This window comes from Nansenia antarctica (assembly GCF_963989245.1).
Source record: "Nansenia antarctica genome assembly, chromosome: 2".
NCBI classification, from domain to species: domain Eukaryota; kingdom Metazoa; phylum Chordata; class Actinopteri; order Argentiniformes; family Microstomatidae; genus Nansenia; species Nansenia antarctica.
The window spans coordinates 59,019,343-59,039,169 of record NC_137675.1 but is presented as its reverse complement, the minus strand read 5'-3'; the positions used below and the strand labels follow the sequence as shown (position 1 = coordinate 59,039,169).

Here is a 19,827-nt window from a genome sequence, read left to right as displayed (position 1 = left end):
AGGTCCTCCTCCTTATATACAAAGCCCTTAATGGGCGAGGCCCAAAGTACATTGCTAATTCCCTTGCCAATTATGTGCCCTCAAGAACACTAAGATCATCTATCGCAGGTTTATTAGAGGTTCCCAGCAACAGTCAGAAGAAGATCGGGAGCGCAGCCTTTGCCAACTATGCCCCAAAGCTTTGGAACACATTACCTTTAGAGATCAGGGAAGCCAGCTCACTAAATATTTTTAAAAGAAAGCTAAAAACGCACTTCTTCAATATAGCCTTCAACTAGCTTATCTGCACCTGCCCACTGCTCATTTGCCAGCTATTGCACTTTAAATATTTTACTGTCCTGGATACTAGATTTCAGGGGTAACCAGGCCCGCCGAGATCCATGTTAGGCTTAAGGAAGGGACAGTAGGTCCTGGATACTAGATTTCAGGGGTAACCAGGCCCGCCGAGATCCAAGTTAGGCTTAAGGAAGGGACAGTAGGTCCTGGATACTAGATTTCAGGGGTAACCAGGCCCGCCGAGATCCAAGTTAGGCTTAAGGAAGGGACAGTAGGTCCTGGATACTAGATTTCAGGGGTAACCAGGCCCGCCGAGATCCAAGTTAGGCTTAAGGCCCTGTCCACACCTATACGTTTTTTTGATAAACGTTTTTCGTATATAAAAATATTACCGTCCACACCAGCATGTTTATAAACAATGTCTGTGTCCACATGCATACGCATGAACGCAATATAAACGCTGTCATTGAGCATTCCACACCAGTAGTCGGCGATATAATATTATCCCCATAGCCCCGCTGGCCAATCAGACGCCTCTGTCTCAATGTTCTCGTTCAATAACTGTGCATTTATCTGTGAACAGGTTAAAAGCCCAGTTAACAGTGAAAGAACTAGAAGCACTTTGTTCACATCCATTTTCCTCGCTTGTGTAGCCTCGAACACCGTTGCCTATTGTAAACATAGTAGTTACTGGTGCCAGGATATGACGTTAGAGGGAACAGCAAACAGCTGCAGTGCACATGATCATAGAAATCTACGTGCATGATGACGTGACGAATACAAAAAGCTCCGTCTATCTCGTCCACACGTCAAAAATATACGGCGAATATACAGCGTTTTTAAACATCTTCACTCTGGCAGGCGTTTTTAAACATCTTCGTTTTCAGGGGGCAAAAACTCGTTTGCGTCTGGACGAACCCCCCAAAACGAATATAAAAATCCACGTTTATCAAAAAAACGTATAGGTGTGGACAGGGCCTAACTTTGACTCCAGGGCAGACAGGTAGAGGGGGGTCTGCTGTCGAGGAGGAGCAGCTGGTCATAGAAGTTCTGAAACCCAGTTAAATCCTGGATTATGTTGTGTGTTTTCCCCAATAAATCTTTGTGTTTTGCTTTTTGAGTCGATTGGTTGTGACTGGACAGCCTTGACTAAGGCGTTTTGTAAAATAAGCTGCAGTAACTTCTGTGCTGCCTAAGTGTAGAAGCTAGTAGAGGCTATCTAACATGCAGTGTGTTCAATATGGGCAAAGCATTGCACTCACTGAATCAGGACAGGATTCAGTGGGACTAATAAAAGGTTAACAAATACAGGTCAACAAAACTGTGTGTGCATACAGCCTCTTCTGTACTCCAATAAAGAAAGAACAGTGTACTGCTTAACTACTTTTATTGGCATGTACATCAAGTGACTCAATTTCAGCTAGAATACATTCAACGATTTCTATAGGGGGAAAACTCATGAGGTATTGTCACATTCAGCAATTTGAGAATGATGAAGATTAAACAGCACAGAAGTTGGAGAAGTTAGAAATGGCTCTCAACTTGTCCTCTACAAACACCTCCTGCCCACTCTCAGTGTAAGTCAGTGCCCTCCAGTTAATCACATTGCCTGGGCTGTAGTTTACATCAGCTGTGAAGTGCTGAATCTCACAAGGAGACAGGACATGGTTCCACACATTCACATCACTGATCAGCCCAACAAATGACTGACTCGTAACAAAGCCCCCCCCATAGGAGTCTTGGTCCTGACCCAGAATGACACTGGGAACACCACCATCAAGCACCCCTGTGTAGCCCGGCGTCTGCGTTGGGCTGGGCTTCCCATTGGTCCACAGCTGACCATCGGTGGAGTTCCAGGTGGCACACACTGAGACCCACACGTTGAGCTCACCTGGCACCCCCTTAAACTTGAGTGCCTTATGCCTGACGTGCAGTTCCAGTCTTCCAGTTACCCTCTTGAACAGCAGCAGGTCGTTGTCGTCTTTTCGGGAGGCCATGGAGAACAGAGTATAGTGTCGCCGCAGGTCTGTGAAATACCTTCAGGAAGAGGTTCATAAATATAGAGTTAGAACAAGAAATATTCAATATCACTATGGATTCAACATGCAGACACAACGTCAAGGTGTTTTGAGTTGTCTAAAGTTGACGACAGAAGTATTGAACACCATATTACCTGAGACATATGGTCGCAGAGCCAAGGATCTCTCCTATTGGTGTCAGCTTCACGTGCGCAGTGTTGGTCTCTCGTGTAAATGTAAACATTTTACCTGTGAGGTCTGGTCAGACAAAGAGGATTCAGTCCATCAAATCAAAACAAACCCTTCAAAGCACATTTGGAATTGTAATGTTAGTACTGTCTGAAGAGATTTCCATTGCATACACAAATGTAAATGGTATGTACTTCCAGGTATGTGTGTAGTGCCATATGATTCATGAATACTGATCGTATGTCAAATGAGCATTCATGTTCAAAGTAAATCAACGGGATGTTCAGATGTCTCACCTTGAGGCTCGGCCCAGCACATGGTGAACATGACCAGCACCACAAAGAGTCTCTCCATCTGTTCACAATACATCAACAGCAATGTTTACAACAAATATGACATTAGGGTTTCAGTGTACATGCAAGTATACACTTTAAATGGGTTTGTATTCTCCTTGAATGCATTCTCTTCAATTGCAAGTGTGTCATTAATGGACAAAATGTCTTTCACCGTATGTCATGCTAGAGAACCTACCTTGTCAGTTCTACTAAACGGCAGATGTACTGTAGCTTAATTGATCCAGAAGATGTCTAGTTTAGTTCCTAAGATGTCTGGTCTCTCCTGTCCTTTTTATTGTGATCAGTGGAATAGAGAAGTGGCTCCTCCTTATCTGTGAGTCCCTAGGAGGAGGCCCAGGTGTGGCATGTGGGGCTAACGAGCCTGCAGTTCTCTTCTCTGGGCCATCCGCCTGATAGGGGAATGCGGGGCAGCTGTGCATGGTTATCAATACACCCGCTACTCTGTGGGTCACTACAATATGTAATGAACTGGATATTTGTTTTGTTACATTTGATGTTTATTTATTTAGTATATTTTTGTTGTTGTTGTTGTTGTTGTTGTTGTTGTTGGGACTGGTTTCGGGTCCCTTATGGGCCCCATGTTATGGGGTGGAGTGTGATGGTCTATACGGGCTGTTGGTTGTGGGTCTGCTTGAGGCCCTGTCCACACCTATACGTTTTTTTGATAAACGTGGATTTTTATATTCGTTTTGGGGGGGTTCGTCCAGACGCAAACGAGTTTTTGCCCTCTGAAAACGAAGATGTTTAAAAGCGCCTGCCAGAGTGAAGATGTTTAAAAACGCTGTATATTCGCCGTATATTTTTGACGTGTGGACGAGATAGACGGTGCTTTTTGTATTCGTCACGTCATCATGCGCGTAGATTTCTATGATCATGCGCACTGCAGCTGTTTGCTGTTCCCTCCTACGTCATATCCTGTTATTACAACAGGCAACGGTGTTCGAGGCTACACAAGCGAGGAAAATGGATGTGAACAAAGTGCTTCTAGTTCTTTCACTGTTAACTGGACTTTTAACCTGTTTACAGATAAATGCACAGTTAATGATCGAGCACATTGAGAGACAGAGGCGTCTGATTGGCCAGCGGGGCTATGGGGATAATAGTATATCGCCGACTACTGGTGTGGAATGCTCAATGACAGCGTTTATATTGCGTTCATGCGTATGCATGTGGACACAGACATTGTTTATAAACATGCTGGTGCGTCATATTTTTATATGCGAAAAACGTTTATCAAAAAAACGTATAGGTGTGGACATAGCCTTATGTTGCAGGAGAAGCAGACTCAGGCCTTGTCCACACTAATACGTTTTTTGATAAACAAGTTTTTGCCCCCTGAATTCGAACATTTAAAAAAACTCCGGCCAGAGTGAAGTTTTTTTTAAAACGCTGTATATTCGCTGTATATTTTTGATGTGTGGACGAGATAGACAGTTGTCTTTGTGTTCGTCACGTAATTATGCGCGTAGATTTCTATGATCATGCGCACTGCAGCTGTTTCATCCAACGTCATATCCTGGCACCAGTAACTACTTTGTTTAAAACAGGCAACGGTGGTCGAGGCTACACAAGCAAGGAAAATGGATGTGTACAAAGTGCTTCTAGTTCCTTCACTGTCAACTGGACTTTTAACCTGTTTACAGATGTACAAACATGTTTGTTTCTATGGTTAAGAGGTTTATCATGTGCTGAAAGAATCCAGTTTGTTATGCCGTTATAGGTGTAAGAGAGAAACTTTGACTCCAGGGCAGACAGACAGGTAGAGAGTAACTTTGACTCCAGGGGGCCATTCCACTAAAGGCGGATCAGTATAGCGGCGATATAAATAAATGCGGCGCTCAGGCAACTCGAGATTGGAATTCAAGCCTCAGGTGATTCCTCGAACGAGGATCAGCCTTGCGTGATGAGTGTTCACAGAAGACAGGCTTACAAATCTTCGATATCGGCGCGTGCACGCAGACATAAAGAGCCCAGAAGAGTCGATCTGTCGAAATGAAGATACTCCACTCTGCAGGCGTACTACATTTGCGCAGCATTCCCGAATTATTGATCTTTATGAAGACGGAAAAATAAGATGTAAAATAGTGCAATACTGCCGCAATTAACAAGGCGAGGGAAATGGTTTGGCAAGAAATTGCTGACCGATTAAATGCGTAGGTCATACTAGCCCCAGTTATTGTTATATGTTCATATTTTAATAAATGAATATTACTACTGTGGTGATATCAGCAGCAGGCTACAAACCGTCATATCGCCACAATGGCCTAGTGGTATCGACGGCTGCCACAGGATTTATTCATAATTTTTAGACGTGGTTCGAATCCCTCTTCCGACACACTTTTTACTGCAATTTCGTTGTCTGAATCTAATCTAAAATCTCATCTAAAAAAGTATGTAGGCTATAAAATTATGGTGCAGGCTAATTTACAAGAACTGACACGATTACAATGGTGTTTGAAGCCTTTGCATGAAATCTTCGGTTAAATGTAAAAAAGAAAAGAAAAAAAGACTTCGAACTCGAAACCTTTGGGACTCCAGCCGGCTGCCTTAACCACTGCGCCAACCAGACCGCTGTGATAACAGCAATGCAATAGACATACCTATTCATTTTATTTTATTTTGTACATTTTTTAATTTATGTATCCATCGATCTATCTATCTATCTATCACACTTTCTAAATATCTAGTTATCTATCACACAATCAAACTATCTATCGATCGATCACACTTTCAAATTATCAAATTATCTATCTATCACACAGTCAACCTATCCATCTATCTATCTCGTGTGAAGTGGGAACTAATATTTCCTAAAAGACACATGAGGAACTGTCGTTCGGGGTTTAGTTTCCGCCTGTGAGCCTTTTTTGACGCGCGTCTTACCATAGCCTGTGTTTTAGCCTGGTCGCGACCAGGCTAATTATATCTGACTCAGAAGGAGCTCAACCAAGCAGCGAATTATTTGAGCCACATTGATGGCACCGAACGCAAGCTAACATTTTCGAGGCTTAGAACTTTATCGAGGCTTAGAACTTTATCGAGCTTCGTGGAATACCCCCCAGGGCAGACAGACAGGTAGAGAGTAACTTTGACTCCAGGGCAGACAGACAGGTAGAGAGTAACTTTGACTCCAGGGCAGACATACAGGTAGAGTTTAACTTTGACTCCAGGGCAGACAGACAGGTATCCGTTCCCTCGATTTAGTAATTTGTTCCCTCGGTTTAGTAATTCGTTAGAGTTAGGGTTAGGCCCTACGAGCCAGAACGATTGCAAGGATTCTAACCCTAACCCTAACGAATTACTAAACCGAGGGAACAGATTTACTAAACCGAGGGAACAGATTCACACATCAAATAATTGTTCTCTACCATGTGACCCCAGGGGGGCTCCGTAACATACATACACAATGCTACCAGAACACACACACACACACACACACACACACACACACACACACACACACACACACACACACCCAGGCCCTGTCTGGAGCTAAACGAACACTCAGTGGTAGAGTTACTATCATTAGAACTTATGAATTACTGTCATATACAATAGTAACACTTAAAGTAAGCCTAGTATCAGTTATTATGAGATTCCTTCAGAATGGACTCCCTGTTTAACTGCATAATAAATAACCAGAATAACTCAGAACTTATAGTCACTATAATAATAATACTACTACTACTAATAATAATAATAATACTAATAATAGTATACTACTAACAACACTACTAATAATGCTGGAAGCAGAATCTACATTGCACAATTGTATTAGTTGCATTACAGGGAGAAAGTTCTATGTCAAGCTTGGAGATCATGTGTCTGAGAAATATGACAGCGATTTCGGAGTCGCACAAGGGAGCTGCCTTGGTCCACTACTATTCTCACTATACATGTTACCACTCGGGGACATCATTAGAGAGCACAACGTATGTTTCCACAGCTATGCCGATGACACGCAACTGTACATTTCTGCTGAACCAAATGATACTTCAGCTATAGACTCCATTACGAACTGTCTTCTAGCAATAAATAAATGGATGAGCAATAACTTCTTGAAGCTAAACGAGGACAAAACTGAAGTCCTACTGATCGGCCCTAAAGCAAAGAGGGATATGCTGCTTAATAATCTAGGGAAACTGACATCATTGATTAAACCTGAGGTCCCATATTAACAAGGTGACGAAAACATAATTCTTTCACCTTAGAAACATTGCTAAAGTAAGACCACTTATAAACCAAAAAGATGCTGAAAAACTGATTCATGCCTTTGTCTCAAGCCACTTTTTACTGGGCTTCCTAAAAAAACTACTGCAAGACTTCAGCTTATTCAAAACTCTGCAGCTCGACTTCTAACTAGAACCAAGAGGAGAGAACACATTACTCCGGTCCTAGCTACTCTGCACTGGCTGCCAGTAACATGTAGGGTTGATTTTAAGGTCCTCCTCCTTATATACAAAGCCTTTAATGGGCGAGGCCCAAAGTACATTGCTAATTCCCTTGCCAATTATGTGCCCTCAAGAACACTAAGATCATCTATCGCAGGTTTATTAGAGGTTCCCAGCAACAGTCAGAAGAAGATCGGGAGCGCAGCCTTTGCCAACTATGCCCCAAAGCTTTGGAACACATTACCTTTAGAGATCAGGGAAGCCAGCTCACTAAATATTTTTAAAAGAAAGCTAAAAACGCACTTCTTCAATATAGCCTTCAACTAGCTTATCTGCACCTGCCCACTGCTCATTTGCCAGCTATTGCACTTTAAATATTTTACTGTCCTGGATACTAGATTTCAGGGGTAACCAGGCCCGCCGAGATCCATGTTAGGCTTAAGGAAGGGACAGTAGGTCCTGGATACTAGATTTCAGGGGTAACCAGGCCCGCCGAGATCCAAGTTAGGCTTAAGGAAGGGACAGTAGGTCCTGGATACTAGATTTCAGGGGTAACCAGGCCCGCCGAGATCCAAGTTAGGCTTAAGGAAGGGACAGTAGGTCCTGGATACTAGATTTCAGGGGTAACCAGGCCCGCCGAGATCCAAGTTAGGCTTAAGGCCCTGTCCACACCTATACGTTTTTTTGATAAACGTTTTTCGTATATAAAAATATTACCGTCCACACCAGCATGTTTATAAACAATGTCTGTGTCCACATGCATACGCATGAACGCAATATAAACGCTGTCATTGAGCATTCCACACCAGTAGTCGGCGATATAATATTATCCCCATAGCCCCGCTGGCCAATCAGACGCCTCTGTCTCAATGTTCTCGTTCATTAACTGTGCATTTATCTGTGAACAGGTTAAAAGCCCAGTTAACAGTGAAAGAACTAGAAGCACTTTGTTCACATCCATTTTCCTCGCTTGTGTAGCCTCGAACACCGTTGCCTATTGTAAACATAGTAGTTACTGGTGCCAGGATATGACGTTAGAGGGAACAGCAAACAGCTGCAGTGCGCATGATCATAGAAATCTACGTGCATGATGACGTGACGAATACAAAAAGCTCCGTCTATCTCGTCCACACGTCAAAAATATACGGCGAATATACAGCGTTTTTAAACATCTTCACTCTGGCAGGCGTTTTTAAACATCTTCGTTTTCAGGGGGCAAAAACTCGTTTGCGTCTGGACGAACCCCCCAAAACGAATATAAAAATCCACGTTTATCAAAAAAACGTATAGGTGTGGACAGGGCCTAACTTTGACTCCAGGGCAGACAGGTAGAGGGGAGTCTGCTGTCGAGGAGGAGCAGCTGGTCATAGAAGTTCTGAAACCCAGTTAAATCCTGGATTATGTTGTGTGTTTTCCCCAATAAATCTTTGTGTTTTGCTTTTTGAGTCGATTGGTTGTGACTGGACAGCCTTGACTAAGGCGTTTTGTAAAATAAGCTGCAGTAACTTCTGTGCTGCCTAAGTGTAGAAGCTAGTAGAGGCTATCTAACATGCAGTGTGTTCAATATGGGCAAAGCATTGCACTCACTGAATCAGGATTCAGTGGGACTAATAAAAGGTTAACAAATACAGGTCAACAAAACTGTGTGTGCATACAGCCTCTTCTGTACTCCAATAAAGAAAGAACAGTGTACTGCTTAACTACTTTTATTGGCATGTACATCAAGTGACTCAATTTCAGCTAGAATACATTCAACGATTTCTATAGGGGGAAAACTCATGAGGTATTGTCACATTCAGCAATTTGAGAATGATGAAGATTAAACAGCACAGAAGTTGGAGAAGTTAGAAATGGCTCTCAACTTGTCCTCTACAAACACCTCCTGCCCACTCTCAGTGTAAGTCAGTGCCCTCCAGTTAATCACATTGCCTGGGCTGTAGTTTACATCAGCTGTGAAGTGCTGAATCTCACAAGGAGACAGGACATGGTTCCACACATTCACATCACTGATCAGCCCAACAAATGACTGACTCGTAACAAAGCCCCCCCCATAGGAGTCTTGGTCCTGACCCAGAATGACACTGGGAACACCACCATCAAGCACCCCTGTGTAGCCCGGCGTCTGCGTTGGGCTGGGCTTCCCATTGGTCCACAGCTGACCATCGGTGGAGTTCCAGGTGGCACACACTGAGACCCACACGTTGAGCTCACCTGGCACCCCCTTAAACTTGAGTGCCTTATGCCTGACGTGCAGTTCCAGTCTTCCAGTTACCCTCTTGAACAGCAGCAGGTCGTTGTCGTCTTTTCGGGAGGCCATGGAGAACAGAGTATAGTGTCGCCGCAGGTCTGTGAAATACCTTCAGGAAGAGGTTCATAAATATAGAGTTAGAACAAGAAATATTCAATATCACTATGGATTCAACATGCAGACACAACGTCAAGGTGTTTTGAGTTGTCTAAAGTTGACGACAGAAGTATTGAACACCATATTACCTGAGACATATGGTCGCAGAGCCAAGGATCTCTCCTATTGGTGTCAGCTTCACGTGCGCAGTGTTGGTCTCTCGTGTAAATGTAAACATTTTACCTGTGAGGTCTGGTCAGACAAAGAGGATTCAGTCCATCAAATCAAAACAAACCCTTCAAAGCACATTTGGAATTGTAATGTTAGTACTGTCTGAAGAGATTTCCATTGCATACACAAATGTAAATGGTATGTACTTCCAGGTATGTGTGTAGTGCCATATGATTCATGAATACTGATCGTATGTCAAATGAGCATTCATGTTCAAAGTAAATCAACGGGATGTTCAGATGTCTCACCTTGAGGCTCGGCCCAGCACATGGTGAACATGACCAGCACCACAAAGAGTCTCTCCATCTGTTCACAATACATCAACAGCAATGTTTACAACAAATATGACATTAGGGTTTCAGTGTACATGCAAGTATACACTTTAAATGGGTTTGTATTCTCCTTGAATGCATTCTCTTCAATTGCAAGTGTGTCATTAATGGACAAAATGTCTTTCACCGTATGTCATGCTAGAGAACCTACCTTGTCAGTTCTACTAAACGGCAGATGTACTGTAGCTTAATTGATCCAGAAGATGTCTAGTTTAGTTCCTAAGATGTCTGGTCTCTCCTGTCCTTTTTATTGTGATCAGTGGAATAGAGAAGTGGCTCCTCCTTATCTGTGAGTCCCTAGGAGGAGGCCCAGGTGTGGCATGTGGGGCTAACGAGCCTGCAGTTCTCTTCTCTGGGCCATCCGCCTGATAGGGGAATGCGGGGCAGCTGTGCATGGTTATCAATACACCCGCTACTCTGTGGGTCACTACAATATGTAATGAACTGGATATTTGTTTTGTTACATTTGATGTTTATTTATTTAGTATATTTTTGTTGTTGTTGTTGTTTGTAGTATATTGCTATGTTTAGCATAGATCTGGGATTGATTGCTATTGCCTCCGTAGCATTACATCTTGACAATGTTATCATCGATTGACTAGTGTGGTCTGGTTGTTGTTGGAATGGTGAAATAAAGACGCACGCTGAACGTTGCTCCAGAGACCAGAGTCATTATTATTATAAAGTGTATCTTGTAAGTCAGAGAGAACAACAAGACACAACATGGTGTCAGAAGATGTGACTTCTTCACAAATATAAGGAATTGCGAGGCGCCGTCGATCTACGCAGAAACTTTGTGGAGAACTATAGATAGCATAGCATAGCATATAGCATAGCTATCGACCCTGTGCGACGTTCGTTCGTAGTAGCTAGCGAGTGAAAGCAAAGCATGGAACAGTTCAAGCCTCCCGCGCCGCTCATGCTCTCTGGAAACGTGAGTGAGAATTGGCGTCGGTGGAAACAACGTTTTGAACTGTATATGATTGCCACTGGTGCAGATGATAAAGATGAGCATGTGAAAATAGCCATCATGCTGCACACCATAGGAGAAGAGGCATTAGAGGTATATAATACATTCACCATTGATTTTGAAGACCCAGCATACGAGACAATGAAAGAGATCATGGATGCATTTGAAGCATACTGTATCCCCAAAAAGAACATTGTTTTTGAACGTCACCAATTCTGGTCCCATTCTATGTCAGAGGGAGTTAGTGTCGACAAGTTTGTGACTGAACTCCGTCAGAAATGCAGAGACTGTGAGTTTGGTGCAGGTGAGAATGACACATTGAGAGACAAAATGGTGTTTAGCCTAACTGATCCTCGCATGAAAGAGAGACTATTGAGAGAGACAGACCTAACCCTGGACAGAGCACTAACCATATGCAGAGCTGCAGAAGCTGCCAAGTCACAGCTGCAAGCTATGGGGACAGGGCACGCAGACGCCCCAGTTCAAGCACTGTCCAGAGGAACTACTAGCTACTCTGAGATGAGAAGAGGATACAGAAAACAAAGATCGTCAGGAAGAGCAAATGAGCAGACGGACAGCACAAACACATGCGGGAAGTGTGGAGGGACACACCCGCCCCGCCAATGTCCTGCCTTCGGGACCACATGCCACAAATGCAACAAGAGAAACCATTGGTCCAAAGTGTGTGGCGCACCACAGCATGGGACAGTCACAGCAAGGGACGTCAGTCAACTTGAGAGCGAGGTAGATTCTTTATTTGTAGGCTCAGTGTTCTGTGTTAGGGTAGATAAGATCACGCAGCAGACAGACAACGCGTGGTACACCACAGTCAACCTCAGAGACACCCCGGTCAGATTCAAGCTGGACACGGGGGCGGAGGCGAACGTGCTTCCAATGTGCATTTTCGAGGAGATACCGGGGCCCCCACGACTAAAGCCTACACAGACACTTCTCATTGCCTATGGAGGAGCACGCCTGAAACCGAAAGGAACAGTGACATTCACGTGTGAGACACCCAATAGAGCAAGAGCAAATCTATTTTTTTTGTGACTGCACAGTCCACCACGCCCATCCTGGGCAGAGAAGCGTGCGAGACACTGCAGCTCGTGAGGAGAATAGAGACGCTTGCAGTCAAGGCACCAGCTACAAAAGAGGAGCTGGTGGAGCGGTACGCATCTGTCTTCAGTGGCCTGGGTGAGTTCCCCGGTGTGCACCACATACACACAGACCCAAGTGTGGCCCCAGTCGTCCACGGATGCAGAAAGATCCCAGTCAGTGTCGTGGACAGACTGAAAACAACCCTGAAAGAGCTTGTAAAAAAGGACGTCATAGCACCTGTGACAGACCCGACCGAGTGGGTGAATAGCCTCGTCATCACTGAGAAAAAGAACGGATCACTGAGGGTGTGTTTGGATCCTCGTGATCTGAATGAGGCAATCAAGAGGCAGCACTACTCGATACCAACCCCGGAGGAAGTCCAGAGCAAGCTCTCTGGGAAGTCAATATTCACGATCCTGGACGAGAAGGACGGATATTGGCAGGTGAGACTTGACGAGCCATCATCTATGCTGTGCACATTCAGTACGCCGTGGGGAAGATTCCGCTTTAAGAGACTTCCTTTTGGCATCAAGTCCGCCAGCGAAGTTTTTCAGCAAAAAAACTGTGAGGCTTTTGGAGACATCGAAGGAGTCCATATCATCGCAGACGATATGATAATCGCCGCCGCCACAGAAGAGGAACATGATGGCATCCTTCACAAGGTCATGGAGAGGGCACAGAGAGCCAACGTCAAGTTCAACAAGGAAAAAATCCAGTACAAAATCAACACCGTCAGATACATGGGCCACGTCATTACACCAGAGGGAGTGAAACCGGATGACACAAAGGTGACGGCCATCAACAACATGCCGCCACCAGAGGACAAGACAGGGCTGCAGAGGCTGTTGGGGATGACGAGGTATTTGGCTCAGTACATCCCTGATGAAGCTTCAGTGACTGCCCCGCTCAGACAGCTGCTGAGGAGAGATGCAGCTTGGCAGTGGAACCATGAACATGATGATGCTTTAATCAAGCTGAAGTCAGCCCTCACCAACGCCCCTGTGCTGAAGTTCTATGACCAAGCCATGCCTCTCACCATACAGGCTGACGCGTCGAAAGATGGACTGGGAGCTTGTCTTCTCCAGGAGGGGAGACCGCTGTGCTATGCCTCACGAGCTCTCACAGAAGCTGAGAGAAACTACGCCCAAATAGAGAAGGAGTTGCTGGCGATAGTGTTCGCAGCCAAACGCTTCCACCAGTATGTTTACGGCAACACTGTTACAGTCCAATCTGATCACAAGCCACTTGAAGTGATTTTTAAGAAACACCTGAGCAAAGCCCCAGCAAGACTACAGCGCATGTTGCTCCAGCTTCAACGGTATGATTTGAAAATAACATACACGCCAGGAAAAGACATGCACGTCGCCGACACCCTTTCCCGCGCGTTTGTCACCGAACAGGCCGACAGTGGAAAAGAGGACCTCTTCGAGGAGAGAGTGATCCACACGATGGAGGCTACTGCTGCCATGAGCTCAGACATGCTCAAGATGCTCAAAGAAGCCACAGCAGCTGACGAGACACTACAGGCAGTGGCTGAGAGACACCGCAGCGGCTGGCCCCAAAGACGACGTAGTGTGCCCGCCAGTCTCTACCAATACTGGCCTCAGCGGCACATTATCCACATCAGGGACGGACTACTGATGACCGGCGACAGAATTGTGATTCCTCAAGCCGCCAGACAGGTGATACTAGAGAGACTACACCTCGCACATCAAGGTATCCAGAGGACAAAGGCACAGGCCCGACAAGTCGTGTACTGGCCGGGAATGACTCGTGACATCGACAACGCAGTGGAGAGATGCTCTCCGTGTCAACAACTCCAACCACAGAACCAGAGAGAGCCCCTCATGTCACATGATATCCCTGAGATACCATGGCTAAAGGTCGGGGCTGACATCTTTGAGCTCCAGGGCCAGTCATACCTTGTCGTGGTGGACTATCTGTCCAAGTACCCAGAGGTGCTCCATCTACCTGACAAGACCGCTCACACAGTCATCCGCAAGATGAAAGCAGTCTACGCGAGGCACGGGATCCCAAAAGAGCTGGTAAGCGACCATGTTCCTTTTGCAAGTGCAGAGATGAGGGAGTTTGCAGCATCCTGGGGAATACAGCTCATTCACTCCAGCCCTGCATATCCTCAATCCAACGGTCTGGCAGAGAGGATGGTGAAGACGGTCAAACATGCACTCAAGAAAGCTTTGCAGACCAACATAGACCCCCATCTAGCCCTGCTAGCATTGAGAAACACTCCAATAACAGGCACAGATGTTTCCCCAGCTCAGGTGCTTATGGGAAGAGTACTACGAAGCACGCTGCCCTGCTCTACAGCTGTTCTACAGCCAGCTACCCCGAGAGGAGTTCATGCCAGGCTGAAAGATCTCCAAACCAGACAGGAGCACTACTACAACCGCAACTCACAGCCCTTACCTGAGTTTGCTCCTGGTGCAACGGTTCACATGGAAACGAGACGTGGATGGATGCCAGCCAGAGTCCTAAACCAACGAGAAGAGCCACGGTCATACAACGTGAGAAGCCCGTCTGGTGTTGTCTTCAGAAGGAACAGACGTCATCTCAGGCGTATTCATCCAAGTCTGCATCAAGAGAGAGATCCTGAGCCACTGGAGCAGCCTGCACCTGTGAGCCCGCTGGGAGGACCCCCAGAGTCACCGGATCATCCAGCTCAGCACCCGTCCTCCTGTGAGGGCGAGAGCTCCACTCCTACCTGCCGCACCAGAAGTGGCAGAGCTGTGGTGCTTCCGGCAAGGTATCAAGACTTTGAGATGGGCCAACGCTGAAGGTTGTGCTCCACCAGGGTTAAGTACTGGTGACCTCTGACCCTTAGTTTAGTTAGTTACCAGATGATAGTTGGACACATTTAGAAAGTGTGAGACTAATTTTCAGTTGACCCAAGAGAGACTTTTAATGCTTAAAAGGGGGGATGTAGTATATTGCTATGTTTAGCATAGATCTGGGATTGATTGCTATTGCCTCCGTAGCATTACATCTTGACAATGTTATCATCGATTGACTAGTGTGGTCTGGTTGTTGTTGGAATGGTGAAATAAAGACGCACGCTGAACGTTGCTCCAGAGACCAGAGTCATTATTATTATAAAGTGTATCTTGTAAGTCAGAGAGAACAACAAGACACAACATTGTTGTTGTTGTTGTTGGGACTGGTTTCGGGTCCCTTATGGGCCCCATGTTATGGGGTGGAGTGTGATGGTCTATACGGGCTGTTGGTTGTGGGTCTGCTTGAGGCCCTGTCCACACCTATACGTTTTTTTGATAAACGTGGATTTTTATATTCGTTTTGGGGGGGTTCGTCCAGACGCAAACGAGTTTTTGCCCTCTGAAAACGAAGATGTTTAAAAGCGCCTGCCAGAGTGAAGATGTTTAAAAACGCTGTATATTCGCCGTATATTTTTGACGTGTGGACGAGATAGACGGTGCTTTTTGTATTCGTCACGTCATCATGCGCGTAGATTTCTATGATCATGCGCACTGCAGCTGTTTGCTGTTCCCTCCTACGTCATATCCTGTTATTACAACAGGCAACGGTGTTCGAGGCTACACAAGCGAGGAAAATGGATGTGAACAAAGTGCTTCTAGTTCTTTCACTGTTAACTGGACTTTTAACCTGTTTACAGATAAATGCACAGTTAATGATCGAGCACATTGAGAGACAGAGGCGTCTGATTGGCCAGCGGGGCTATGGGGATAATAGTATATCGCCGACTACTGGTGTGGAATGCTCAATGACAGCGTTTATATTGCGTTCATGCGTATGCATGTGGACACAGACATTGTTTATAAACATGATGGTGTGGACGGTCATATTTTTATATGCGAAAAACGTTTATCAAAAAAACGTATAGGTGTGGACATAGCCTTATGTTGCAGGAGAAGCAGACTCAGGCCTTGTCCACACTAATACGTTTTTTGATAAACAAGTTTTTGCCCCCTGAATTCGAACATTTAAAAAAACTCCGGCCAGAGTGAAGTTTTTTTTAAAACGCTGTATATTCGCTGTATATTTTTGATGTGTAGACGAGATAGACAGTTGTCTTTGTGTTCGTCACGTAATTATGCGCGTAGATTTCTATGATCATGCGCACTGCAGCTGTTTCATCCAACGTCATATCCTGGCACCAGTAACTACTTTGTTTAAAACAGGCAACGGTGGTCGAGGCTACACAAGCAAGGAAAATGGATGTGTACAAAGTGCTTCTAGTTCCTTCACTGTCAACTGGACTTTTAACCTGTTTACAGATGTACAAACATGTTTGTTTCTATGGTTAAGAGGTTTATCATGTGCTGAAAGAATCCAGTTTGTTATGCCGTTATAGGTGTAAGAGAGAAACTTTGACTCCAGGGCAGACAGACAGGTAGAGAGTAACTTTGACTCCAGGGGGCCATTCCACTAAAGGCGGATCAGTATAGCGGCGATATAAATAAATGCGGCGCTCAGGCAACTCGAGATTGGAATTCAAGCCTCAGGTGATTCCTCGAACGAGGATCAGCCTTGCGTGATGAGTGTTCACAGAAGACAGGCTTACAAATCTTCGATATCGGCGCGTGCACGCAGACATAAAGAGCCCAGAAGAGTCGATCTGTCGAAATGAAGATACTCCACTCTGCAGGCGTACTACATTTGCGCAGCATTCCCGAATTATTGATCTTTATGAAGACGGAAAAATAAGATGTAAAATAGTGCAATACTGCCGCAATTAACAAGGCGAGGGAAATGGTTTGGCAAGAAATTGCTGACCGATTAAATGCGTAGGTCATACTAGCCCCAGTTATTGTTATATGTTCATATTTTAATAAATGAATATTACTACTGTGGTGATATCAGCAGCAGGCTACAAACCGTCATATCGCCACAATGGCCTAGTGGTATCGACGGCTGCCACAGGATTTATTCATAATTTTTAGACGTGGTTCGAATCCCTCTTCCGACACACTTTTTACTGCAATTTCGTTGTCTGAATCTAATCTAAAATCTCATCTAAAAAAGTATGTATGCTATAAAATTATGGTGCAGGCTAATTTACAAGAACTGACACGATTACAATGGTGTTTGAAGCCTTTGCATGAAATCTTCGGTTAAATGTAAAAAAGAAAAGAAAAAAAGACTTCGAACTCGCAACCTTTGGGACTCCAGCCGGCTGCCTTAACCACTGCGCCAACCAGACCGCTGTGATAACAGCAATGCAATAGACATACCTATTCATTTTATTTTATTTTGTACATTTTTTAATTTATGTATCCATCGATCTATCTATCTATCTATCACACTTTCTAAATATCTAGTTATCTATCACACAATCAAACTATCTATCGATCGATCACACTTTCAAATTATCAAATTATCTATCTATCACACAGTCAACCTATCCATCTATCTATCTCGTGTGAAGTGGGAACTAATATTTCCTAAAAGACACATGAGGAACTGTCGTTCGGGGTTTAGTTTCCGCCTGTGAGCCTTTTTTGACGCGCGTCTTACCATAGCCTGTGTTTTAGCCTGGTCGCGACCAGGCTAATTATATCTGACTCAGAAGGAGCTCAACCAAGCAGCGAATTATTTGAGCCACATTGATGGCACCGAACGCAAGCTAACATTTTCGAGGCTTAGAACTTTATCGAGGCTTAGAACTTTATCGAGCTTCGTGGAATACCCCCCAGGGCAGACAGACAGGTAGAGAGTAACTTTGACTCCAGGGCAGACAGACAGGTAGAGAGTAACTTTGACTCCAGGGCAGACATACAGGTAGAGTTTAACTTTGACTCCAGGGCAGACAGACAGGTATCCGTTCCCTCGATTTAGTAATTTGTTCCCTCGGTTTAGTAATTCGTTAGAGTTAGGGTTAGGCCCTACGAGCCAGAACGATTGCAAGGATTCTAACCCTAACCCTAACGAATTACTAAACCGAGGGAACAGATTTACTAAACCGAGGGAACAGATTCACACATCAAATAATTGTTCTCTACCATGTGACCCCAGGGGGGCTCCGTAACATACATACACAATGCTACCAGAACACACACACACACACACACACACACACACACACACACCCAGGCCCTGTCTGGAGCTAAACGAACACTCAGTGGTAGAGTTACTATCATTAGAACTTATGAATTACTGTCATATACAATAGTAACACTTAAAGTAAGCCTAGTATCAGTTATTATGAGATTCCTTCAGAATGGACTCCCTGTTTAACTGCATAATAAATAACCAGAATAACTCAGAACTTATAGTCACTATAATAATAATACTACTACTACTACTAATAATAATAATACTAATAATAGTATACTACTAACAACACTACTAATAATGCTGGAAGCAGAATCTACATTGCACAATTGTATTAGTTGCATTACAGGGAGAAAGTTCTATGTCAAGCTTGGAGATCATGTGTCTGAGAAATATGACAGCGATTTCGGAGTCGCACAAGGGAGCTGCCTTGGTCCACTACTATTCTCACTATACATGTTACCACTCGGGGACATCATTAGAGAGCACAACGTATGTTTCCACAGCTATGCCGATGACACGCAACTGTACATTTCTGCTGAACCAAATGATACTTCAGCTATAGACTCCATTACGAACTGTCTTCTAGCAATAAATAAATGGATGAGCAATAACTTCTTGAAGCTAAACGAGGACAAAACTGAAGTCCTACTGATCGGCCCTAAAGCAAAGAGGGATATGCTGCTTAATAATCTAGGGAAACTGACATCATTGATTAAACCTGAGGTCTAGGTGTTATTTTCGACTCAGACCTAAGCTTCAAGTCCCATATTAACAAGGTGACGAAAACATAATTCTTTCACCTTAGAAACATTGCTAAAGTAAGACCACTTATAAACCAAAAAGATGCTGAAAAACTGATTCATGCCTTTGTCTCAAGCCACTTTTTACTGGGCTTCCTAAAAAAACTACTGCAAGACTTCAGCTTATTCAAAACTCTGCAGCTCGACTTCTAACTAGAACCAAGAGGAGAGAACACATTACTCCGGTCCTAGCTACTCTGCACTGGCTGCCAGTAACATGTAGGGTTGATTTTAAGGTCCTCCTCCTTATATACAAAGCCCTTAATGGGCGAGGCCCAAAGTACATTGCTAATTCCCTTGCCAATTATGTGCCCTCAAGAACACTAAGATCATCTATCGCAGGTTTATTAGAGGTTCCCAGCAACAGTCAGAAGAAGATCGGGAGTGCAGCCTTTGCCAACTATGCCCCAAAGCTTTGGAACACATTACCTTTAGAGATCAGGGAAGCCAGCTCACTAAATATTTTTAAAAGAAAGCTAAAAACGCACTTCTTCAATATAGCCTTCAACTAGCTTATCTGCACCTGCCCACTGCTCATTTGCCAGCTATTGCACTTTAAATATTTTACTGTCCTGGATACTAGATTTCAGGGGTAACCAGGCCCGCCGAGATCCATGTTAGGCTTAAGGAAGGGACAGTAGGTCCTGGATACTAGATTTCAGGGGTAACCAGGCCCGCCGAGATCCAAGTTAGGCTTAAGGAAGGGACAGTAGGTCCTGGATACTAGATTTCAGGGGTAACCAGGCCCGCCGAGATCCAAGTTAGGCTTAA

General features: G+C 44.5%; 2 protein-coding genes across 2 annotated transcripts; both read right to left on the bottom strand.

Moving 5' to 3' along the window:
* Positions 1-1,775: 1,775 nt before the first annotated feature.
* Positions 1,776-2,837, bottom strand: LOC308150355 (mucosal pentraxin-like; the record flags this gene model as incomplete). The annotated part of the gene is made up of 3 exons (XM_080523199.1): positions 1,776-2,313; positions 2,450-2,552; positions 2,780-2,837. The coding sequence occupies 3 exons, from the start codon at positions 2,835-2,837 to the stop codon at positions 1,776-1,778; spliced, it is 699 nt and encodes a 232-aa protein (XP_080379325.1).
* Positions 2,838-9,049: 6,212 nt separating this feature from the next.
* LOC308150354 (mucosal pentraxin-like) lies at positions 9,050-10,111 on the bottom strand (the record flags this gene model as incomplete). Its single annotated transcript, XM_080523198.1, has 3 exons — positions 9,050-9,587; positions 9,724-9,826; positions 10,054-10,111. The coding sequence occupies 3 exons, from the start codon at positions 10,109-10,111 to the stop codon at positions 9,050-9,052; spliced, it is 699 nt and encodes a 232-aa protein (XP_080379324.1).
* Positions 10,112-19,827: the final 9,716 nt, after the last annotated feature.